Source organism: Triturus cristatus, chromosome 4_1 (assembly GCF_964204655.1).
Source record: "Triturus cristatus chromosome 4_1, aTriCri1.1, whole genome shotgun sequence".
Taxonomy (NCBI): domain Eukaryota; kingdom Metazoa; phylum Chordata; class Amphibia; order Caudata; family Salamandridae; genus Triturus; species Triturus cristatus.
In genome coordinates, this window is record NC_140585.1 from 952,519,135 (window position 1) to 952,544,746 (window position 25,612).

Here is a 25,612-nt window from a genome sequence, read left to right on the forward strand (position 1 = left end):
ACACTCCACTAGATGGTACCAGAGAGATGCCCAGCGGGCTGTGAACATTCTAATGCTACGAAGTAGTGACATGTCACAAGTTAACACTTTACAACGCAAGAAAAATACTTTCGTCCTGGCACTCTGGGGCCCTCAGCTCACAAGCAAGCTTCGTCTGGCAGATGTTCTGTGTCTACAATTCGTCAGGGCAAGATTGCTTCACATCTCTATCTACAAACGCTTGAGGTGAAGGAGTAGATGCGCGGTGGGAATTTATTGCATACCAACGAATGATGGTCCACTTATATTAAATAGTAAAGCTCACTTAAATGTACGTGCTTAGTGAAATATATTTTATTTATTTATATTAAGTTAACAGGTGTATCTAGTTTTCTTAAACATGTTTATAGCAAAGCTTTCTTAATCTTTTGTTCTCTTCTCGAAGCTTCTCTGTTTCACGCATCAAATCATCATTTACAAAATATGCGTCAATTAAAGCGTGTATTTCATTCTGAAAGAGAAATAAAATATTAGTATTATGATTAAAATAGTCAACACAGTAACGCATTTGTTTGATCAAAGATAATGATAGCCAGGTTTACTTCAACGCAATAGTTTGCTCCAGCATTAGTTATCTGTTGCCTACAATACAATTCGACTTGAATAAAGATGAAACACAACAGGACATATTCAGCAATTCACCTGCAGCTTAATACCACACACATTACATCTGTAGTACTTTAGAAATTCCCTTTCCTTTCACAATTGTGTGTGCTTTCTCAAGTCCGACCAGACTGCTGTCCAGCCACAATGCCATCCCTTTTCAGCCCAAGCTATAAAGAATTCTGTGGCAGACCAGCTCAGTGTTTCCCTCTTCTTCAGCCTCCTATTCTTAGCATAGCATTGATTAGTTGGTGAAGTGGACCTTCACCAACCCCGGCCAGACTACTGCCCATCCTTCACCAGCTGATTCCTCTGCCAGCTTAACCCTTCCACCAGCTTAGATCAGCACTCCCCTCACCCTAGTTCCACGCTCCTGGTCTTCATTCTCAATAGTGTCTCGGGTCTTAATAATGCCAGCCCCATGGAGAGCCTCACAATGGGGCCACCATTATATCCATGCGTAATCTGGCCCAACCAGGTGATGCTTGGACTTCCTGGGATCCTGCGTACCGGTGTGGATGACTATCGCCTGGAAGAATGCACAGCAGCTGTCTTGCATCTATCTATAGTGCTAGTCCACTAGCATTCACAGCTCCCACTACGCACTTGCCCACTGGCACCCTCCTCTCCTCAAACCTCTCATGCATCTAGCATGTCTAGAACCACACATTGGCAGTATTTCCTGGTCAGACCACCCCCTCAGGGACTATGGTGCTTAAAAGACACCCAGTTACTTTTCTTTGTCCTTTTTCCACTGTCCGCCATGGTCTATTTGCCTTTTTCATTCCTGTGAGCAACAGTGAAAAAGTGCCCACCTGCCGTGCGTCCAGCAGTTGTCAGAATACAGGATGTTAAGCCAGGATCCCCCAAAAAACGTAAAAGAGCAGCATGTTTTCCATGAACCTCAGTCCTTGAAACAATGAAGAGGGACTGAAGACCTATCCACCAGTGTTGCATTAACACCAAAAGGAAGGACTGTTGGGCCAGTAGTGCTATTATTTTTCCCTATCCGTCCTTTTGGCACTGGCGGTGAATATGCACACACATTATCAAAAATGTGAAAAGGATTTTAAAGCAAATTAAGGGCAGACTCTGTGCTACTGCTCTAACCCTTCTAGATTCTAAACTATATTGAGGCAGAATGAACAGATAACATTACATTAAAACAATCCGTTAAAAAATAAATGGATCAAACGGTTGTGTGTTTGAACCGCGGGTGCATTTACCATGCATTACTTTACAACGCAGTGAGAACCACAAATGCGTCTTTACAACACATTCCTTTACCACGCATGCGTCTTTACGACACATTCCTTTACCATGCAAGTCGTTACAACAACTTGCCTTAGGGAAAGCGTTGGACTTTGGAATAGTATAATTTACTATTCTAACTCCAGTCTGCGCAGCAGTAGGTAAAGTGTTGGACTTTAAGTCCAACAACAGTCAAACAACGCTTTCCCCAATGCAAGTCGTTGTAACTACTTGCGTGGTATAGCAATGCACTGTAAAGACGCATTTGTGGTTCGGACTGCATTGTAAAGGCACAGAATGGTTCGAGCCGCGCTGTTAAGGCTGTTTCCTGGTTAAAACAACCTAAAAATTTACTTAATTAACCAAACATTCACAACAAATAAGCAATGCGACCCAAAAATGTATACAAAATCTACTAATAGGTTAATTAATAAATTGCATGGTATCAGTATTAGACGTAAAAGCATTGCACTAGCTCTAACATGGACCAGGTTGCCTATAGAAATGGTCACCCTCAAAACAGAGATTGTGTTCACCCCACTCCTAATACTTTGCACCTTTAGTACCTGCTATCCAGTAGGCCCTGGCCCTGTAGGCTCTCCAAATGGTAAACTTCTAAACACTATTCCCAGAAATAAAAACGTTGTGGGGGCCGTCCTAGGAGTTTCACTAAAGAAATGCTCCGCTGCATTATCCTCTTCCTGCCACCCCAATATCCCAAGTAGAATGCACCTATACAAAGCATCCAATCATGCGCACAAATGGTGCCTGTAATATGCTCGGCTATGGTTCTAAAGTAACAAAAGTGTTTATGTATGGATCACAAGAAGTTCTCATTCCTCTTCCTCCTATCCTGCTCAAATGGTCTGTTTCATCCGTTTGCACAATGCTTCACAAAGGGAGTCCTCCACATTTACTGAGCAAACCCCACTAGCTTATTAACAATTATCCTTAGTGGCATAAAAAACAAAAACATTAAAAAGTGTTAGACCTGTCAGCCTTAGGGTAGTCTTCCCTCAAACATTTCTCCTTACTTCTCCATATTTTGTTGGCCTTAGGGCTCGGTGTTCTTTACCACTGCTAACTAGTGCTGACATACTTGTGCGCTACCTCTAAACATGGAAGAATTAACTTACACTAAATTGGCATCTTTAATTTACTTATCAGTCCCTAATAAAATGGTACTACATGTACATAGGGCTTGTAAATTGAATGCTACTAGTGGGCACCCAGCACGGATTGTGCCTCCCACTTAAGTAGCCATTTAAACATGTCTCAGGCCTGCTGTTGCCGCCTGTTTGCGCAGTTTTAAGCTGCCATTTCGACCAGGTAAAGTAAATCTTCTGCCTGGCCCAAAACTTCCTTTTTAATACATACAAGTCACCCCTGGAGTAGGCCCCAAACAGCACACAGAGCAGGTTGCAATGTATGTAAAAAGTAGGACATGTACTGATAGATTAAATCTGATTTTCACTTCTGCAAGGCATGCTTCTCCTATAGAGTTACCTTATTACATTTAATAAACTAACTTCCAAATTGGAACAGGTTCATGTTTGGTGTCTTTGGAATTGTAATGTGAAATGTTATCTTATGGTAAAGTCGGATTTAACAATACAAAAATTGAAAATACCACTATTAGAAAGTTGGCATTTTCCTGCCTTAGCCATTTAGTGCCAGCAGCCAATCTCTGGGTCACATGGCTGGGTGTAGATGACAGATGGGCTTTGTGTATTCCTCCTAGATACCACACACAGTAGAGAGCATAGGTGTGCCTTGATGGACCATCACTGACAAAATGCAAGGGCAGAACTGGGCAGAGCTCTACTTACACTTGAGTAAGGTCTGTCTTGCTGTCACACAAAGGACTGCCTACCTCCTGTAGTTAGTCTGGAGCCGAGAAAGGGGGCACAAGGATTCTTCCAGTGCAAGGACTCCATATCGACCTCGCAGCTGCATTGGAACCGCCGCTGCATGATGCATCCCCAACGCAGATCCTCTCATCGCAAACCTCTCGTGAACGGCAGTGTCGACGACGACACAGGACTTCGCATCGCAAGCCCCGCAGTCTCTATGGAAGCAGCCAGCGCACAACACTCCCTCGAAGCAGGACTTCGCACTGCATGCTTGCCCATTGATGGCCTCCTCTACAACAATGCAGGACCTCCGAGCTTCCTGCAATGGAGGCATCCTCAAAGTAGCACCTTGTAAGGACTTACAGGGGCATGTCATTGCCAATTGTAATCGTACCTATCCACCATACACCTTTAAAGCAGAACACTAGTCCTGGGACTGGTAAGCAGAGCCGACGGCACAATTTGAGTCAGTTACTACCAGTATCAATTAAAAAAATGGGGGTGATCAGGGCCAAAAGTATGAATTTCTCACACACAGTTGCAGTTTTGTACTTTTTGCGCGGCTATTCTTACTAAACAAATTTAAATTGCACATCTCCAATTCTACTAATTGAATTTTTGTCATTTTTGTGTTGTTCTATTTATTAAAATGTTCTCTGATTTTCTAATCTGGTGTGAAATCCTTTCTGAAGTGTTGCACAAATACTTTACACATTGCCTCTAAGTTAAGACTGACAGCTTTGTACCAAGCTACCAGAGGGTTGAGACAGGTTAATTTAGGGATTGCTTGTGACTTCACCCTGACCAGGATTGTGGTTTCTGCTTGAGTAGGGTTACACCCCCCTCAACCAGTAACTCAATTTCTTACAAAAGGTGAATTCTAAGTCCTTTCTATTGAGCGCAAAAATGTTCTCAATAGACAATTACTACTAGTTTCAAAAGGACAGCAAAATCACTGGTTTGCTGTTCTTCTTACAACACTCCTTCAGATAAAGATACACCCACGTACTCCGGGAAGTCAAATATTTGTATCTACAAACGATGAATACAGGAAGTGACACTCTGGTGATCATCTCTGGACTTGTTGCATAAATCTTCCTCATTTTAAACATCAATCGGTCTTAGAAAAAGCAATGGTCACTGTCTTCCGGAAGGAGTGAATACTGATGGGAAGTATGTGCTGTGATAAACCAATGTCACAATTCATTAAACCAGCAGCTGGTGGGAGTATGGCAGTGGAGAAGGAGCGAGGATGAGCAGGAAACCCAGACATGCATAATATGCTATTGCGAAGCACAAGAGACCCCTTGAGATCATCCACAATGTGAGACCAGGGCAATAGCACCTTCAGATTGTGTGGGATGGGTAAGTCATCTTTTCATGCTGTTCAGAGAATCCTAGGGCACTGCACTAGTTGTGCCACCCAGCTTTAGCACTTATTATACTTCAATGCCATACTCCAAGTCCCCACATCATGCCACAAAATCAGAGTCCCCAGTATGTTACCTATTTGCACAACCACCCTCTCAAAAGTGAGGTCTACATTTTGAATTATTGGTGGGTTAATGCGAATTTTTATAAGAGTTTTATAATAAATCAGTCAGTATCTGGCTCCCAGATGTCGGCATTTTATTCTTCCTGCTCTTTCATTATTACCTAGTCCAGGTCAGCGGTCTTATTATTTTTGCCTGGGATAGGCGTCTTGTACGCCACATCAACAGTAAACAATAATGAAAACAATATGCTTCCAGCTACCTACAGATAAGCTATACATTAATTGAGGATTAGTTACGAGTCTTGAGAATTCCTTTCATCTCCTTCACTTTATGTCTTTGAACAGAGCACAACACCACACTAAAAAACACTAAAAACATTACCTATTCACAATTTCTGTCAATACAACTGCAGTAACAAAAGTACACTGTGGATGTAGATCCGTTATTTCTTGATAATCTATTCTTTCAACTGGTGAGAAGCACTGTGAGTGACGGGGTGCTTTACTACAATTTGCTGCTTTTTAGACTTATCTTGCACATGCTTCTTGCCCAACTACTGAATTTTAGTGTGCTTGTGTATGTGCGTCTGTCAGTTTTTTTAACGGACACTTGTTGTTGGGTATATAAGAGTCCTCAGTCCACTTCTTGCAGAGGGAGCGGCAGCGGCCCTCTTTTCTTAAACAAAATGCACACACTGAGCCTCCATTTTTGAAGGACGCGCTCTAGCTTTGACGGGAAAGCACCGTCCAGTCCTAATTAAATTCAGTGTGGCACCAACGTGTGCAGCAGGTGTGCCCAAGGCAAGCTAGTCTGTACCCGGCTAAGACTGGTCACTATGCCTGTAGACTAACTCATCCGCCTCCCACCTCTCAGTAAATCTATAAATTAGGTTAGACACCCTAGCTAATTTAAAGGAAAACAGATTACTGATTTAGCCCACTTCTCCCATTATATATATAACTTTCAGAACTTTAGGTACAACATATGAGCACTATCCCATGAGATCCAGGTCATCTATTTAAACACTCGCTCCCTAGTTAAGCAAAATTTGGAATTTTTCAATCTGTTAAATACGGAAAGCTCAATATATTTACTTTCACCTGAAACTCGACTCGCTGAACAATCCACTCTAGGCCTTTTAGCTGCACTACCCAACAAGTTTCAAGATAAATGATTCTTTATTTGGACAATCGAATCCATCAAAATGAGTGTAGCATAATATAAATGTGTTTAAAATAAATACAGTACATAAAAACTCCATAGTTAGTTCAATTCGTAAATAGGTTTAAGCCAAAGATAGGTAGGAAATGACATAGTATATGTAAACAAATGTCTGAAGAATGCCCAGCTGTTTTAGCAGCATGCATAAAAAGGTGTAAAATATTTCATGACTGACAACAATACATAAATGGATTTAAGCCATAAATATGGTGAGACATAGAGAACTAAATAAATGTCTGACAAAATACCCACCACTCAACAATAAATATATTTTATATCAGAATAGACTGGAAGATAAAAAAGGGGGAGCGGTGGTACCCGTGTTTCACTGGAAGTTCACGTATCTACACTTAAACCAAACCCATACCAGAAGTTTAATCTTTAATTATAAACATTGAATTAACGTAACAGACCATACTGTCTCTTGACCTATGATCACCCCCACCCCAACTACATAGGAGTCTTCCGTCAACAGTATTATTATAATATCTGCTGACTACACATAGATTACTCCTAGTTGCTGATTCTCAGTGGCTTTAACTATTGGGTTAACGATGACCGGGCAGGACCTAAAGGCCAGGAATTCTCCGAGTTAATTAATTCTTTAAAATGTAATCAACACATCTCTTTTTCTACTCATATTTATAGGGCACTCCCTTCATCTGGACTGTACTCAATCTAAAGTTGACCGACTTACAGTTTGTACCATGTATCTGGTCAGAACATCTACTGACCAGATTGAATTTTCTTGCCTCCTGTCAAAGTATCAGCAGTAAAACTTTTACTAAATCTTTTTGTGAACTGCATTATCTAAATAAAGAAAATATGCTGTGAAATATCTCTGACATGACTCTTACATTGAGCCATCAAGTGGATATCGCTGAAAAAAAAAAAGAATATTCCCAATGGCTCGTCTCTGACACAAATCAACATGCGCGTTTAAAAAATAAAATAAAATTTTTTAAAGAAAGAGTAACCAACGGGGCAAAGGCAGTTCACTTGTTTCCCAGGAATTAAAAGAGGCAACATTAAAATGTCACCAGTATTGGCTGAGGAGGGCGGGGTTGCCACTCCAGTGAAGGCGCCAAGGGCCCAAAAGATGCGGCGCAGACCGGCGGTCAGGTGAGTTTTCTATCTCTTTATTCCCCGGCCCCCATCCCCGCGCAACCTTCCCCCCCTTCCCCCCGCGGGTATTAAGATGCAAGCCGCGATTGTGGGCAAAATTCCCTTGCTCTGCCACAATCTGTGCCGTCCCGGTGGAGGGCTTCAAATCTGAGTTTGGCGTACGAGGTAAATCTGTTGCAAGGGCGGACAGATATTCCGCCGTCTAGACCCCAAATGGGGCCACATATGTCTTCAGAGTAGTTTGGCCCTGTCGGTTTGAGATATCTTACATTTTTACAGGGACTGTATGTGCCTGATTACCCTGTTGTCTTCCTGTTATTGCTGTAAACTTCGTTTTTCCGCTTTGCTGTCTGATGTTATTCAGATGGATCGCTGGGTTTGTCTGTATCAGCAATTAAAAAACTATTAAAAATATTCAATTACATTATACTTGTTTTCAAAAGACGATGTGGATGAATAATGAGTGTACACGTCTTCCATCACTAGTTATTCATTTGTCTCTGTTTCTCATGCTTTATTTTAATGTTGAGATCCTTTTATGTAAATAATTTGTGTGTATATGTTCAGTCAACAGTTCATGCATGAATTCCAAAGGCATTAGCACAGTTAATTGTCACCTCACACATGGAAATGGACCAAAATAGTTATTAAAAACAGTACATATTTATCCCCAAGCATTGTTGGTGATATCTTTGATCTTACTTTTTACAAGGCACTTGTGTTTTTGTATATGTGTGTGAGAAATGGTGCAATTAAGCACTTTCTTGCTCCTAAAATATCAACATATATATTGCTAATGTAAAGGCAATGAGTTCCACACTAATGAGTTATTTTATAAAGTGCCACACATCACCTAAGTCACCCCAGAGTCCTGAAACAGTAAGTGAAGTCAGATATACAACATTCGGAAACCATCAGAGTTGGAGACCAGTGGATGCGGACAGCTGACATCTCAGACTGTCAAGTAATGTCAAAGATTTATTATGTGATTACTTAAAATCATATAAGAAGCATAAATAACACGGTCATTACAATAAAATCAGTGTGTTAAAACAAAGCCTATTAAAATAATAACATTTACTAGATTGAGACATATCTCTCAGACATGTTCAAATTAGTGCAGTCTTAAATATTGTGCGAGCTGACTTATTACTCTGTACACACTTCGGCTCAGACCGTGCAAAGTTAAGAACATTTGAGATACTGCTGGGCCCTGAATTTAGTGTCCCTAGGGCTGTGGGGTAGGATGTGTATTTTATCAAATGTAAAAAATATATGAATATGGAGAAAAAGTGCAAATTGCAAAGTGCAGTGCCTGGAGATGTATGGGTTGTTTGATGCCAGTTGAGTAGTATGGGTTTGTCTGCCCTAACTTACGAGCCCTGTTCCTACATATATCAGGGTGTGATGTGCTTTGGCTTAGCCATGGGCAGTCTGCCTTTCCCTGATGAATGCTGCCCCAATCATAAGTCCTGTCCCTTATCTCTGCTGTTAGTCATATCCTTTGAACTGCCAGAGTGGATGACTTCTCACTTGATGATCCCTTAGTATTCTGTTCCTCTGTGCTCTGGGATTCACTTCCTTATTGGATCTAGGTGCCTTTCAGGGCCTATTGCCTTATTTAGTTCATTTTGGACCAATTTGATGGACTTTCCGAATTTTGGCCAAGTACATAGATTCTGTGCAAGTAAAAAGCCATGAGATTGCTTCTATGCAGGTCCTAATCTCATATCGTAGAAGTATTGGCTTTAAAAGTGTCTGGTATTGTTGTAATAAGGCAGGGCAGCAACATACAAGGTGTAACAGTGTCTCTGTTCTATATTTGCAGAGCCTACATTTAGTTACCTGCTGCAAGCATTTACATCCTGGGTTTAATTCCAGACAGCTCTGTGATGTTAGCTCAGGATGGCCCACTTCACATTGTGATTTTACAGAACACTTTGTGGGCTTGGATGTTAATTTGTATTATGTTGGGAGTGCATTTTCTGGGGTTTATGCCACACCACCCTCCTACAAACCAGGCACCTCATCTATTTAATGAACAAAGATCTGCGGACATTGACTTTATTTACTAAGATTAGTTGTGACAGTATCTGTTTCCTCTCTCACCTTTTGAGATTGCCTTTGTCCCTTTGAAGGGCCAAGAGTTAGTTTTTTATCCAATGACATCCTTGACCATGTGACACCAATGGCGAACAACAGCATCCACCAGGGATTCTGGTCAGTGGCCGCTTGGGGCCCAGGACTCAGGAAAAAAGCCTATCTACTGTCTCCCTCCAGCTCCTCCCATCTCTTTCTATCCTTATTATGCCCTTATCTGTAAGCACTGGGAGGGTTTAATTTTATTTAGGGAATGCCTGCCAATTAAGCAAACTCATGCCAACCGCACACCTACCATGGTGGGAAATTCACTGGGTGGAAAAGAAGAGCAATGCCACCACTACATATATTTTAGTGGTTAGGTTTTAGCAATGGAACCAAGAGACTTTAACTCTTCTGCGCTTCTGGTGCTAAGGGTATGTCTAATTAAATAAAAGGCATGGTCAAGCATTACTGGGATATTATTATAAAAGAACACGTGATAGGCTGCCTCAACTCGCTCATCTGCACATATTTCTATAAGACTGGTTACAGTCAGCAGCTGTGGGTGCTTCTCGAAGTCTGGTTAGAGCATATTTTTCCAATGTTAATGCTGCATGCAGTGCAAGACACTGGGCAAGCATACATTTTGAAGGGCAAAAATTGTCATGCAGAACAATTTACATATTACAGTAACTGTTGAACAAATTAATGCAAGAAGATACGGGGCAGTTTTTAATGTGTTTAATATTTCAAGACTATACGTTCCCACTGCTTAATAAGCCTTGCTTTATCGCTGCATTCATTTGCTTTAAAATGTACCATTTGCCCATCTTTTTTAAATTTCTTTCTCAGGAGAGGGACTCTCCCTAGACCCCAGGTTTGTCCACTGAACTTGTTCACATCGCTAACTAGTATTTTCTATTGCAAAGGGTAGAGCCAAAGCAGTCTTGCTTAGTACCCTAGCCCTCTTCAGAAGTCAGACTTGTTTGGCTACCCAGAAATTCTCTGAAATAATGTATGAGTTTTCTTTTATGAATGCCTAGAAGAACTGAATTTTTAGTTCATTTATTACAGAAATAGTGCTGAAAATCACACCGAAAAGATGCCAATTTGTAAAACATTTCTTCACGGGGAGAGAACCGCCCCGAACCCTCCTTATTGCCGTCATTGATTCGTTCTGCATACGCCTCACCAGTTTCAAATTCCACCAGCCACCACTGTAGAGTAACCCAGAACATTGTCTCCACAAAAGAGTTTTATGGCAGATTAAATGGCTACTTTATATACATTGAAACGAATTAAAGAAAGCATTCCTCTTAGAAGTGTGGACAGCAAAGTAGTACCTTTGGATTTCAGTCCTATTAATTTTTAATCTTTCTCTCCAATTGACAAAGATTGTTTTCAAATCTCGATGTCGAAGGTGAATTCTGGATCATCCGTTCACCCATCCCCACTGTGTATCTTAAAATCAAGGCTATCTGTAGTCAAGCATTCCATGTTGACTTTACTGAACTAATCCCTTTCTCAATGGATAGTTTGGTAATCCTTAAGGGGTTCAGTAGTAATGCCTATACTAAGAAAACAAGGGGAAGAAACTACACTTCTGAAAAAAATAACCACCATCTCTTCTCCCATTTCCATTGAAACATTTGGAAGCTCGTGTAGCTCAGGAACTATGTCAACACCTACAAGTAATAGATTAATTTGACCAACTGCAAGCTTGATTTTGACCAGTGCACAGCACTGAATCTGTCATTGTCAGCAGTGGATGCAGGGGCGTAGCTCCGGGGGAGGAGGGGGGTATTTGGGGTGACACCCTCCTAAAAAAAAAGTACTCTGTAGTTAAATAGTTGGGCACAAGTGCTTTCAGGCAGGTAATATAAAGTGTGTAGGATTTCACCTGGGAGTTTTACATGCCCACACTGAGAAAAACACACAGTCTCTCTCGTTTCTGTTTTGAAGACCATAAGAAATGTTGATTAGTTAGAAAAATATTGCGTTTTAAGTACCCCTAACAACCCGCACCCCTCCCTCTTTTCACTGCCCCTTTCCCCCCCCCCCCACCCCCCATGTCCTGCTTGTCATATGATGTGTTTTAACAAAATGTCTCAGCGTGATTGTTGGGAAATCAGAAGCTCACCTCTCCTTCCACCCCCCACCCATTCATACTGACCAAGCTACGCCCCTGAGTAGATAACTTGCATTGAAACAGGGAAAAAGGACAGACTTTGGTACTGGTCTTGTCAGATTTGTATCCAGCTTTCGATTCGATTGACTATAACACACTTGTCAACAGTGTGGAAGCTACTGGTTAGCAGGACCCTCCACTCAGCTCGGTAAAGTACTTCTAGGAAATCACACACAGTCCACCTCACCCCTTCATGGTTACAGCAGTACAAGTGGACTGTGGGTTCCTCATCTCCTCACCTGTTCATCTTATACATTAGGCCCCTGATGAATGAAGTGGGAACTAGAGAGTGCAGTCTCTACATCTATGGAGATGATTCCTAATTCCTACTCCAACTGAATGACACCTCTGCCTCTCAACAGAATTTCCAGATTATCATGCTTTATATATGGGAGTGGATGGGTAACAACTATCTAAAGCTAAACACAGATAAACCTCAAGTAGTTATATTGAGTAATAAGCTGAGCCTTTGAATCATCTTTTTCGGCCTACCGAATGGGTCCAGCACCGGCCCCCTTATGACACAAGCTAAAAGCCTAAGGCTAATTGTTGATGGAGAGCTATCCTTCAGACCCCAAATTGGAGCAGTATATCAATATGTGCCTTCATGCTGAAAAAAGATCAAAGAGATTGCTTTGTTCCATGTGAAGGTTGCTCTAAGAACAGTGATAATGACCTTAGTATCCTCCAGAATTGACAACGCAAACTCAATTTACAAAGGCTTGCTTAATATGTGGATTCCCAGATTACAGTCATCCAAAATCAAGCAGCCTATTTGATATAAACTCCTGAAGGACTTATATTGGCTTCTAACAGAATATAGATTAAAATTTAATTTGGTAATTTCTTACCTTCAAGACTCTTGGGGGCAATGATCCTCACTTCATAGCTAAAAAGATTTAAAAATACACTCCCATCTGGGATGTCCATTACAACTTCACGTGGAGAATTCGCTACATCATGAAAAATTATATAGCAATCTGCCTGTTTTGCTTCCACTCATGAATGGTCATTCTAGGGTGACTGAATCCATCAGCACTCTTCAGGGCCTAAGTCCTGGCAGCAATTGACTTAAAGAGGCTCGATTTGAATAAAGGTTTGTGCCACAGAAAATACAAAGGCCACACTATGCTGCAAATACTAAACTAGAATGACAGTAAGGTTGACATGTTCTCAAGAATGCCCCTCTAGTATCTTGTATAGTGCTGGTGCATTGCCCTGAAGCAGTGATTCTTAACCTGTGGTCCGGGGACCTCGGGGGGTCCACATAGCCTACTGCGGGGTCCATGAATTTTACAAAATTAAATAATATTAGCAGAATAATAAAGCATAAATAAAGAAGCAACATGTAAAACTGAACATTTAAAAAGTTCTATCAATGTAAAGAAATGTGAAATTGGAGGCTAAAAATTAAGGTAGTGTCCTCAGATTTATTTTTGGGAGCACTCAAACATAATATATTATGGATTTTAATTGGCCTCAGTTGAATTTAGAAAAGCTCTGCCCATCCCATTAAAATAAGAATTTTGATCTCTGTTTAACATTGCCTTGTATTCCAACTTACGCCACCAGGGGTATTTGGCACAGCATTTTTCAATAGTATTAAAGCACCTGTTTGTGTTATTTAGTTTCGGCAACATGGAGTCAAAAGAAAGTTCTCATTCCCTCCTGGAAAAACAAGTCGTAGAATCCAACTTGCAGACTTTGTGGATACAAACAAGAGACACAAAACACACAAGATGATGGATGGAATGTTGCACATTGGCAAAACATTCACCCCCAGTCACAGATCTGGGTTTAATCCATCGTTATTTTGCTCACCACACCATCCCAGTTCAGATATGGCCATATGCAATTCAGTCTTGACCCTGTGCCTCATGGGAACAGTCCAGCCCGAACTGCCCAGCCATGTCTTCCCTGGACCGGATTCAAGCATCCTAGGACCGGTTTCGGGGTTTCACCCCTCTTCAGCCAGGATAGCTTGACTCCAGTGGCGTAGTGAGCACAGGGCCCACGTCTGGGCATACCCTTCCCACATAGGGTGAACAGCAAAACACACAAGATGATGGACAGAATGTTGCACATTGGCAAAACATTCACCCCCAGTCACAGATCTGGGTTTAATCCATCGTTATTTTGCTCACCACGCCACCCCAGTTCAGACATGGCCATATGCAAATCAGTCTTGACCCTGTGCCTTATGGGAACAGTCCAGCCCGAACTGCCAAGCCATGTCTTCCCTGGACCGGATTCAAGCATCCTAGGACCGGTTTCGTGGTTTCACCCCTCTTCAGCCAGGATAGCTTGACTCCAGTGGCGTAGTGAGAGACACCAGCCCACATATTCCGTGTTTGTCCATTACCCTTGCCACAAAGGAAAATCCTTTTGAAAGCAATTTTCAGAAATATGGAAATACATGTGTGTAAGCACGCGGTAAATACCTGGCGAAGTGGAACCTCTGTACCCCTTGCACACAGAGTGGTAACGTTTTTAATGCTGCTATTCAAAGAATTGACTAAAAATAGGAAATAAGGATGGAGTCAGAACTGCACCTCTTAGTTGCACAAAGCACTTGCACTTTAAGCTATGAAACGACTATGGATCATGGGCATCTTCACCTGCGCTCAGGTCAAAATAAAGCTTACTTCAGAAAGGCTTTTTTTTTTACATATTAGTATTTTAATTTTAGGGCACTTGCACAGACCTATAATGTACTGTTCAATGTTAAAAGTATAAACGGTTCTTATTAACTGTTTGTAAGCAGTTTTTATTTATTTATTTATTTAAGCAATTTATTGAGCGCACAAATACTCTAAGGTGTCTCGAAGCTATGGACAGCTTAGTTGAGAAAAAGAGGGAGAGGAGGGTTATTTACTGAATAGCCACATTTTTTATTGTTTAAGGAAGGATAACAAGGTGGGGGTGGTTTTGATGTGTAAAGGGAGTGTGTTCTAGAGCTTAGCTGTGGCTACAGTGAATCTTCTGTCTCCCCAAGTGACTTTCTTTGTTCTGGGGACAATTAACAAATAATCTGATGAAGAACGTAAGGTTCTATTTGGTCTGTAAAGGCATATGTTTTTTTTGAGAAATTCAGGACCTGAGTTGTGCATCGCTTTATAAGCGATGCATAAGGCCTTGAATTTTGTTCTGCTTTTGATGGGTAGCCAGTGTAGGTGTCGAATCACTCCTGAAATGGGTTTAAATTTAGGAGTGTCCGAGAGAATCCTAGCTGCTGCATTTTGTACCATCTGCAGTTTATGTAGGACTCTTTCTTGGACATTAATAAGTAGGCCATTACAGTAATCTACTTTTGATATAACGAGTGTGCTGATGAGAGTTTTGCCTGCGTTGGAAGGAAGAAAAGGTAAGAGCTTTTTTATCATCCTAATCGTGAAGAAAGATGATGAGACGACCGAGTTGACATGATGGATGAAGGATGGTTTGTCATTAAACAAGAATCCCAGCTTTCTGACCTTGGTCACAGGGACCGGGGGGGGGACCTAGTTCTTCTGGCCACCAGGAGGGAGACCAGCTAGGGGAAAGGTTTCCGAAGATCATTACTTCCGTTTTCTCGGAATTCAGCTTTAAACAATTATTTGCCATCCAGCTACTGATGGTAGACATACCCTTCTTAAAATTTTCCGCGATTAACTTGCCATTATCATGGATATCCAATACAATCTGGGTATCGTCAGCATAGGACGTGAGCCCCAGATCGTGTGCCTTGATAATTTTAGCAAGGTCTGAAACATATAGGTTGAACAGTGTAGGCCTTAATGAGGATCCCTGAGGGACACCGCATGGCAGGGAAAAAGAAGGGGAGTTGTAACTACCAAGTTTTAATGTTGGGTACGGTTGGACAGGAAGGATGTTAGTAGGGCCTTAGCTTTTTCTTTGATACCTATAGCTGAGACACGATCGATTAAAATTGAATGGTCGACCGTGTCAAATGCTGCAGAGAGATCTAGCAGCACCAAGACCGCGGCGCCTCCCTTGTCCATAGTGGTCCTTATTTCGTCAGCTGTTTTGATGAGCTGCTTCTGTCCCATGGCCTTTCCTAAAACCAAATTGGGTGTCGTCCAGGAAATTGTTGATTTCTATATATTCGGCTAGCTGAGTGTTCATCACTTTTTCGATAATCTTTGCAGGGAGAGGAAGACCTGCAATTGGTCTGTAGTTCTTGGTATCTGTGGGATTGAGGTTGTGTTATTTGAGCAAAGTTTTGATAACGGTTTCTTTCCAGATGGAAGGATATATTCCTTTTGAGAATATTGAGTTGCAGATGTTAGCTAATTCGGGACCTATGATTTCCAGTATGAGTTTTATTATGCTAGGTGGGCAGGGATCATTCGGGGATCCAGATTTGGAAGTGGATATGAGGTCAATAATGTATTCTGTTGTGATCTTATTAAATTCTGAGAAGGAGGGGGAGGGTTTGTGGTTAGTGGCGTGTGATGTGCAAAGGTCGCTTGAAGAAGAATCTATGTTGTTTGTAACAAATTGTTTATTTGTTGCGGTGAGGGCTGAGAAATTGGAGTAAATGTGGATGACTTTATCTTGAAAGAATCTAGCGAGATCATTACAGAAAGTTTGTGTAGGGGTTATCGCGGGGCTGGTATCGGGTCCTGAGAGTTTAGTGACAACTTTAAATAGTTGTTTTATAGAGTCCTGAGAGGTTTCAATTTGATTCAGGTAAAATTTACTTTTTTCTGTAATTAGGAGGTTTTTATATTTGGATAGTGCTTCTTTATAACGTGTTTTCATAGTGTTGTCATAATTTCGTCGCCAATGACGTTCTGAGTTTCTGCATTTCTGCTTTTCTAGTCTTAGTTCCTCTGAGAACCACGGGGCGGATGGTGTCTTTCTGTTTTTTGAGGCGTTTTTTATCGGAATCAAGATGTCAAATGCTGAGTGGAGCCATTGTGTGTAGTGCATGGCTGCCCGGTCGGGATTATCTGGAAGGTTTCGATGGGTTTTTACATATTAGTATTTTAATTTTAGGGCACATGCACAGACCTATAACGTACTGTTCAATGTTAAAAGTATAAACGGTTCTTATTAACTGTTTGTAAGCAGTTTTTAAATGTTTAGGTCTCGCTGAGTCAGCGCGCATGCGCTGCTCTGCGAGACATTACAAGGTGAGTTTTCAAAGTGCTACTGGCTGGCCTAGCGCTTGCGTTCACGCGAGCGTGCACGCGCGCTGCCGGCCGCCATCTGTCTTTCACAGGCCATTAGCACCACTCGGCCGCACGTCTTGTGGGTCCTGCGATCACTTTCGCAAAAGTAAAGAAATAGAGAAAAACATCTCTTTCTTTACTTTTGCTATATTCGCGGCACCGGCGCTTTACTTTTAATGTTAAAAGTAAAACGCTGGTGCCGTGATTCTTGTTCTTTTTGTTACCTTTCCCAATTAAAAAAACACCTTCTCTTTACTCGCAGGAGACTGCAGAAACCAAAAGTAGTGCTACTATATCCAAAAGAAGTAACACCTAGCAGCACAAACATCCAAAGTCTATCGCGATCACTTTCACTTTCGCAAAAGTAAAGAAATAAAAAAAATCTATTTCTTTACTTTTGCTATAATCGCTGCACCCGTGCTCTACTTTGAACATTAAAAGTAAAGCGCGGGTGCCGCGATAATAGCAAAAGTAAAGAAATAGAAAAAAAATCAATTTCTTTACTTTTACTATAATCGCAGCACCCGCGCTTTACTTTTAATGTTTAAAGTAAAGCACCGGTGTTGCGATGCTTGTTGAAGTCGACTCACACAAGGAGGCTGTAAAGACCTTTACAAGTAGAGACAGAATGTCACTTTGCACATAAGTGAAGTGACAGTGTGTGCCAAGCAGTGCCTCTCGTGATGAGAGGTGATGTCATGGTGCTTGAACGAAGCTGAGTGCGACTCTTGAAAACAGCGTATCAGATCAGGCCTCTTAATTCACACTGATGGCTCCCTAAACTTTCATTTAATTTGCTAATTTCTCGCGGTGGTGAAACACTCGCACCTAGGCACACGCAATTCCATGGCCCACTTTGCATACACTGGGGCCTAGAGAATGGTGGAAAGCCTTCAGATGCCTTTCCCATTGGAGCCTCCACTCTGCTGCCGAGCGGTTAAGTAATGTGAAAGCATTTCAGGAGGCTGCTATGGAAGCCAATTACCTTCTCTTCCAGCCGGAGGTTAAATGCTATAATAGCAGCTGCCAGCCAGTATTGAGGCCTGGAGAGGAGGGTTTGCGCGGGGCTGTCATACATGCAGATTGGCCATTAACCTTACTTTGTAGTGCTAGAGTCGAATATTTCATGTAATGAATTCCAGCCATGCCTTATCATGGACACCTTCGCAAAGTAAGGCATTTATGTCAAACCACTTGTCTCACAAGAATAAATGCATTTCATGCTATTTAAGCGATTGCTTCTATTCCAGTCACGTCATCGCTGCTTTGATAAGACCGAACCTTAATGGGAAAATGTTACGGTTTTAAAGTTGAATGTCTATTTCCTTCTCGGGTAACCACTGCAAGACAAACGCTATGTGTGTTTTTTTTCTACATGATTACAATGCCTTTGCAAAGATTAGGCAGTAAATACTGAACACTGGAGATAGCAAATCAGAAATGTATCCGTAATTAAATTGCGTCATATACTTATCTAATGACTCTTAGCTGATGTGGACTTCATTTACATTCTTCGCTTTGTTTATTTTTTATAATATTGTAGTGTGATTTTTTTTTCATGAAAATTGATTACGACGCATTTTTGGGAACTGATCTCACTCGACAGTTACAATGCATGGACAATCGCGGAGCTAGTTCATGCATATGTTGATCTGGTAGATAAAATAGGGTTTGAAGGGCATTTTCATACAGCCCGGCCCGCAACTTCTAAAAGTTACGGCAGTCGGAGTCTGCAAAGTTATATCTGTCCCAGGCCTCAATCTGCCATACCAAGATCCATAAGACATCTTTCAACTCCCTGCTATGGCAGTTGGAGACTGCAAATTTATATCTATCCAAGGCCTCAACCTGCCATATTGAGAACCATTAAATTTCAACTCTCTAGCAGGAAGAGGCAGTGACAGATTGGTATGTCAGGATGTCCTATTTAGACAAATATTGTGCTCATGCATATTGTTTACAAAAATATCGATTGTCTGTCGCTTACTCCAATATGGTAGTATTTGTATAATTATTATCTATAACACAACATACATGTCTGCTTATTTAGCAGGTGAAAAAGTTAAATCAAATCAAAGACACCCTCCAGGTTTCAGAGTGTGTTCATCTGCTTGGGGACTTTGGGATCCGCCGAAGGTATAGGAGGCCACAAAGATGTAGTCAAGATAAACAAGCATTGGCATAGCCAATAGGTCTCACCTTTGGGACCTTATAAGTATTTAGTTATGCAGCACAATATCCCTGGTGCAACAACATCAACTGTTGCATGGCTAAACACTTATACGGTCCCAAAGGCGAGACCTATTGGCTATGCCAATGCTTGTTTAATGTCCTTGTTTGTGTTTTAAGGGCATGTAATGTTTTTGAGAAGTGTTTGTGAACAGTTCCTATACTTTTTGAAGGTGCTTGATTAGGTTTTAAAAAGTATGCAATGGTTTTAATTAACTATGTAAATAAGCTTGATTTGAAATGTCCTAGTGAATTAAATATTTCCTCATTTGTTTATTTGTTTGATGAATGCCTGTTTCCTGTATTTTTTTGGTTTATTGCTTTGTGGTTCAAAACATTGAAAATACTTAGGCTGGGGTCCCCCGGGTTCTAGTAATAACTCAGTAGGGGTTTCGGATTCCAATAATAATTCAGTGGGGGTCCCTGGGTTCCAGTAATGATTAAGTGGAGGTCCCCGGAAGTCAAAAGGTTAAGGACCACTGCCCTCAGGGGTCCGACTGTAAATAAAAAAATGAAGCAATTTAGAGAACCCGAGGGATTGGACTATAGCCAGAGTGATGGTTCCTCAATAAAAACTTGAACCGTGTTACAAACCTTTTACTTGCAGCTACATTTGGATACGGACGTCAGCTCTTTAATGATCCAAAACCTACGTGAAATTAAATCAAAAGGTGTGTGTGTTATGTCATTGTGGATTAATACTTCCCCAATTACTGACAACGTATTCTGAAATATCCAGTAAATGAACTGAACTGGATTTACTCTCAGGTTGAGCTACTATGCTCAGCTAGGCCAGCTCAAATCCACATTCCCTCGTGTCTAAACCATACCATACCATCCCATCCTTTAACTACCAGTCAGAGAAGGCAGCATTGCATTTCTGTGTTTAGGCAGGGTCACTTGTCATTGCCACTGTAATACTGAACATAAGATGAATCTATTGGGGGCATGGATTCTTATTCATTTTCAATGTTTACACCAAAACTAGGTTTAAAAAAATGGAGTACCATAAAAAGGACAGTATGGCAGCATTAGACTGCCTAAATGTGTCTAAGGCTTCATCAGCCTTACATCAAAAGGCATCAGCCGAAGCAGCATGTCCAAAAGCCTTGCTTGCCAGAATACTGAGCAATGGGAGATACATGTATTCCTACAGCACCATTTAAAGAGAATGGATCCACTTAAACCAATAAGAGTCTTTACAGAAAGAAGAAACCATGACCTTTCTTTTCCATTTTTTATGAACAAGAAGAGGTTTCAGGCAACTGAGAGTGGACTTCGGCACTAAAGCCTGATTCAGAAACTGCACTTTTGTAGCAACTGACACTTCTGTAGTAACTTACACTTTTGTAGAAAGTCCAGTGCTACACATGGCCAACCACTGGTACTGCAACAACCTCCCAAAGAAAATAATGGAAGAAGGGCCTTAAAATAAAACTTCGAAGGAAATAATGTTCAATTAAATGTCATTATTTAAAATAGTTAAAAATATAAAGAAATATAAATTAATGTTAACAAAATGTAAAAATATATAAATATGTAAAAACAGTATGGATTATTTAGCTATAACATATTTGATACCCAAACCATAAGAAAGCGAGGCAAACAGCAACAACAAGGATGGCCATAGACCTCTGCGGCCATAGGAAACTCTCCAAGAGAGAGGGGAGCCCTCAGGGACCATGTAACGGAGACCCAAAGAGGAAGAAGGTTTGTGATTGCAAAGCAACGAAGAAGTGAAGGCCCTGTGGGACACAAGGACAAATGCAGCAACCCAAGCAAAAATGCACCCCCACCATGAAAGGTAGCATAACATGACTGTCTATAAAGATACCGATAAAAAAGATGAACGACCACAGACCCAACAGAATAATATATATGGACATGTATGTATAATATATAAAATACATATAAATGCACCATATACACCCTATAATAAAACATACCCAAGAAGGGTATAGCGAATATGAACAACAGTCGAAAGAGAAAGAAAGACAGGCATTTGCAATGCAATAGGTCTATCATTCGTGAGAGTTTGAGCTATTGGCATTGTAAATGACAATGCCTTTTATTTATGTGTTTTGAAAACCTGCAAGCAGTGTGTAGACACCAACTTTGTATGTATAGTCCTTGTTAAAGAGAAGCAAGGCAGGCAGCAAAATAGGCGAAGTTACTGCCAGGCTTGCTTTTCGTAAGCGACAACAATAAGTACACAGTTCCTGTTTACGCCCGGCTGGCAGGTTTTCAAAACACATAAATAAAAGGCATTGTCATTTACAAAGCCAATAGCTCAAACTCTCGCAAATACTAGACCTATTGCAAATGCTAGTTTAGCTCTGAGACAGAGATGGCAGCTGCCATAGGAAGGCAGGGACCATGATGCCAGGCAGTGCATTTAAAAAGCAGGAGGAAGTAGTCCGCTGCAGACAAAACAGACCTCGGCCTTTGAATGCACAGCAAATGTGGCCAGATAAGAGCAAGATTCACAGCCCTGTTTACTAGAGAGCTCTGCAAACCACGAGCACTGGTCTCCAGTGCTTCAGCTTAAAGAAAGAAATAGTGCTCACAAACTCTGAGTAACAACACATGTAACGGGGGCAGTCCTTGAAAATGGGCAGAGCTTTTACAGCCCATATCCTGAATACAGCATGTCTCACAGAGACAGCACAAGCGCTGCCTAGGCAAGACCTAAAAAGAAGTCATCTTGCCAGGGTGCTTGCTGTTTAAAGGAATGTAATCTTGTGTAACTGATTAACCTGCAAATGTAAAGACACCTTGGAAACCAGTATTGGTTTTCATTGATGGAGTCACTTGATGCTGCATGATGACAAACATTTAGGGCCTGATTGATATGTTGGCGGTATGCATGCTCTGTCGGTAGGACTCCGTAAGGCCATCAGAGAGGTTTGGCTATGGCGGTGACAGACTAGTCACTGCTGTAGCCAAACCTAAGGTCCACCGGCATATAAATTTGGTGGGCTGACCATTATGGCGGTATGTCTCCACACACAAAATCAAGATGGATGGACATATAGCCATTTGTTTAATAGTAAAATGCAAATAACACTCCCCCAGCTATGGAAGATGACTAGCATGGAGAGGGGAGCATTAATTTTCATTTTTTCAAAAAGAAAATCAAACAGGATTTTCTGTTTGAATATTTAAAAAAAAAAAACAGTTTGGTGCAGAGCTGGAAGCAAGGTGATGGCGGTTCCTGTCAATGCATTATAAATGACCGCCTGCTTGGCGCACATTGATAAATTTGGCGGGCGGTCGCCCTGTCATGCAGCTGGAGTAATTTACTCCAGCCTTAAGATGGAACGACCGGCAGTCCGTCATAACTTAAATCAGGTGCCTAGTCTTTTTTTAGGGGTATTGTGATAGTGTAGCCAACAGGGCTGTGGAATGCATGCTTTTAATAGAAACTTATAAAAAATGTTTACACTAGGTGCAGTCTGACTGCATGTTAATAAAATCTTAGTTTTGAAAGCACATTTTTTAATCCTAATCCTACAACTTTTTATGCATGTTGTAGCAGCCTATTTTATAGTGTGTGTAATAAGAACGAGTTTATACCTGGAAATACAGACGCAAAAAGTTGTATTCTCACAGTGTTCTGATAAGCAATGTTCTGTTTGCAGAAGTGTCTCAGGCGGTTCGATCCAAGTGGATATGGTGCCCTTCACTGACAGCCTCTCAAACGACAGGCCAGGCCCCCCACTGTTACTTCAACGTAGCATGTATCTTTGTAAATAAAGGGCGTGGTGCTCAGCTCAATGTACTCTTCTTGACGACCTCATAAGGATGAACAGCAGCGTGGAATCACGAGGATTCAAACCCGCGACCCTGGGCTACAGCGCAGACCCCCGAGGTGCATGCGTGAGTCCACTGACCAGTCACAACAGTGAAATGCAAGCATCTCTTGGAGACATTCAGCAGTCACAGGAGTGTTTCACCATCAGACACTCCAGCAGAATAGTGAGTAGGGAAAACTCTATAAAGGGCATTAGCTTTAACCTGCAGGTGTGAGTATTCATTCTCCGCGATCACTTACACCCTCCCTATCCCAAATAGAAGGGATTCACCTCCCAATCAAAGTACAATTTATGGGTATACTCGTTTTCAGAAAAAAACGACACTTTTTTGTAAGCATATATTCTATGCAAATGCTTCTCACGCACGAATAGAAGGGCAATGCCATTGTAAATATGGTACTGTCAGAAAGAGAAGGTCATCTCTCACAGATGTTCAGATTTGTTTAATCTTGGTGCGCCCTATAACAATGATATGGGAAGTAACACAAATTTGAGAAAATTAGCTACAATGTCAAAAAAATCTGGTCTTAGACCACGTCCTTTATGGTGACATGTTGCAGTTTGAGCGTCAGCATTGCCTCAGCGCGCATCCGTGGTGTAATGGTGGAAACGATGGGGGCCCCTTGAGAGATGAGGGGCCCCCAAGTCTCCGATATCCCACAGATATTCATGTGCATTCAGGGCCGGACTGGGAACCAAAACCGACCCTGGCAAAGTGCTCGGCCGGCACCCCCGGGCTTGTGGGTGCCGCCGAGCTCTTTACCAGGGCCGGTTTTTGGGCAATTTTGTTACAGGGCCATCGGCCCTGTAACAAAAACGGCCCCCAGGATCCCAAAAGCGGACCCCACCCGTGTGGCGCACCGGGGGGATTGCCCGGTGCCCCCTACGGCCAGTCCAGCCCTGTGTGCATTGAGCTGAATAGGGGGCCTTGAAGTGTCGGGGACCTCCCTGCGCTGCAGGGGGCCGGCTTTACACCACTGGCGTTCATGGCAACTGTGCGCAACGTACGCTTCGAAGTGAAGATATGAAAAGAAAGCACACTGTTCGTCGGATCACTTGCTTTGTGCAACAAGAGATAGGGGTTTCAACCCCTTCAGTGCCACTTTGCAGTGGTGCAGTGCGCACGCCTACACGAAGAAGCACTCGCATAACTGTTGCACCACACACTTCATTAATGTTGGTATTGTTGGCTGAACCCGGACTCTTTATGGTGTGCAGATCACACACCTGCCTTGCGACGATATTCGAATTATAATTTTCAAAAGGTCTGCTTGTTGCTACTTATTTATTGATTGTTTGCAGTTTTATATAGCGAGAACTCGACCCAATGGTATTGAAGCGCTTTACATGAGCACCAGTTATGTTACTCAGGGATACATTCATTTTTGTGGTATGCACGGGGAGATTACGCGATTTGCCCACAATCACAGGATGTTGAGCCAACGCCTTAACTGAAACCTGGTTTCCCAGTTCCTTTTCAAAGGGAAATGCCCCGGTTACTTACCGGTAATTTTCATTACTCCGAGTCCTAGTCTTCCTCGCCACAGTAATACAAATGAGCCTCCAGCTCCACACAGAACTCCAAGTAAAATAAAAGAGCAGCGCTCTAGTCTCCCCTCCCTCCTCCAACATGGCCCCCAGTGGCTTCAGCCAATCCCATAAAGGGATACATACCAGCCAGCCCGATCTGATAAACAAAGCCGCAGACATGAAGCCACCACCAGGGCCGGGAGGGAAGGGAAACTATACTGTGGCGAGGAAGACTAGGACTCGGAGTAATGAAGATTACCGGTTAGTAACCGGGGCATTACCTCCTCGTCCAGTCTTCCTCGCCACAGTAATACAAATGAGCCGATACCAAAGCAATCAGCTTCATGTAAGGAAATAGACCACACCAATAGTGCAGCGAAAACATAATTTAATACACAGAGGTACAGTAATCAAAACGATAACCTCTCAAGTCACCCCCACAGTCAGAACAGAAGATGCAAATGAAACAGAACCCCCACCCCCAACCTGGAGGCGGTAATGGGACATGAATGTATGAGGGGAAGACCAAGTAGCAGCCCTGCAAACATCCTCCATGGACACCCCTTTGAAGGAGGCCCAAGACACAGCAACAGATCGGGTGGAACGCCCCTGAACAGGAAGGGAGGGAACCTCAGAAACAGAAGCATACGCCAATAGAATGGCCACCTTAATCCAGCGACTGATCGTCGATAGGGATGGTTTCAGGCCCTGACGTGACAAACCATAATTGACAAATAAGTTGTCCACCTTGCAAAACGAAGACGTGCGTGACAAATAGATCAATAAAGCACGACGAACATCTAAGAGGTGCAACAGGGATTCCTCATCCGAGGAAGGATCAGGACAAAGACTCGGAAGAACCACCTCAGTAGACCGGTGAAAATAAGAATCCACTTTCGGAATGAACGTAGGATGAGGGCGCAACACCACACGGTCCGACAAAACCAACAAAAATGGAGCAGAACGAAGGAAGGCACCCAACTCACCCATACGTCTGGCAGAA

General features: G+C 42.1%; 1 protein-coding gene across 5 annotated transcripts in view; it reads right to left on the bottom strand.

Moving 5' to 3' along the window:
* Positions 1-326: 326 nt before the first annotated feature.
* The window catches only part of LOC146855888 (protein NEDD1-like), a 544,173-nt gene continuing 518,887 nt past the window's right edge, over positions 327-25,612 (bottom strand). For all 5 annotated transcript variants that reach the window (XM_085650677.1, XM_085650673.1, XM_085650675.1 and 2 more), the window contains one exon: positions 327-490. In XM_085650677.1, coding sequence (XP_085506803.1) covers positions 374-490 — 117 coding nt within the window. In that variant the 3' untranslated portion in view covers positions 327-373. The remainder of the gene's footprint in view (positions 491-25,612) is intronic.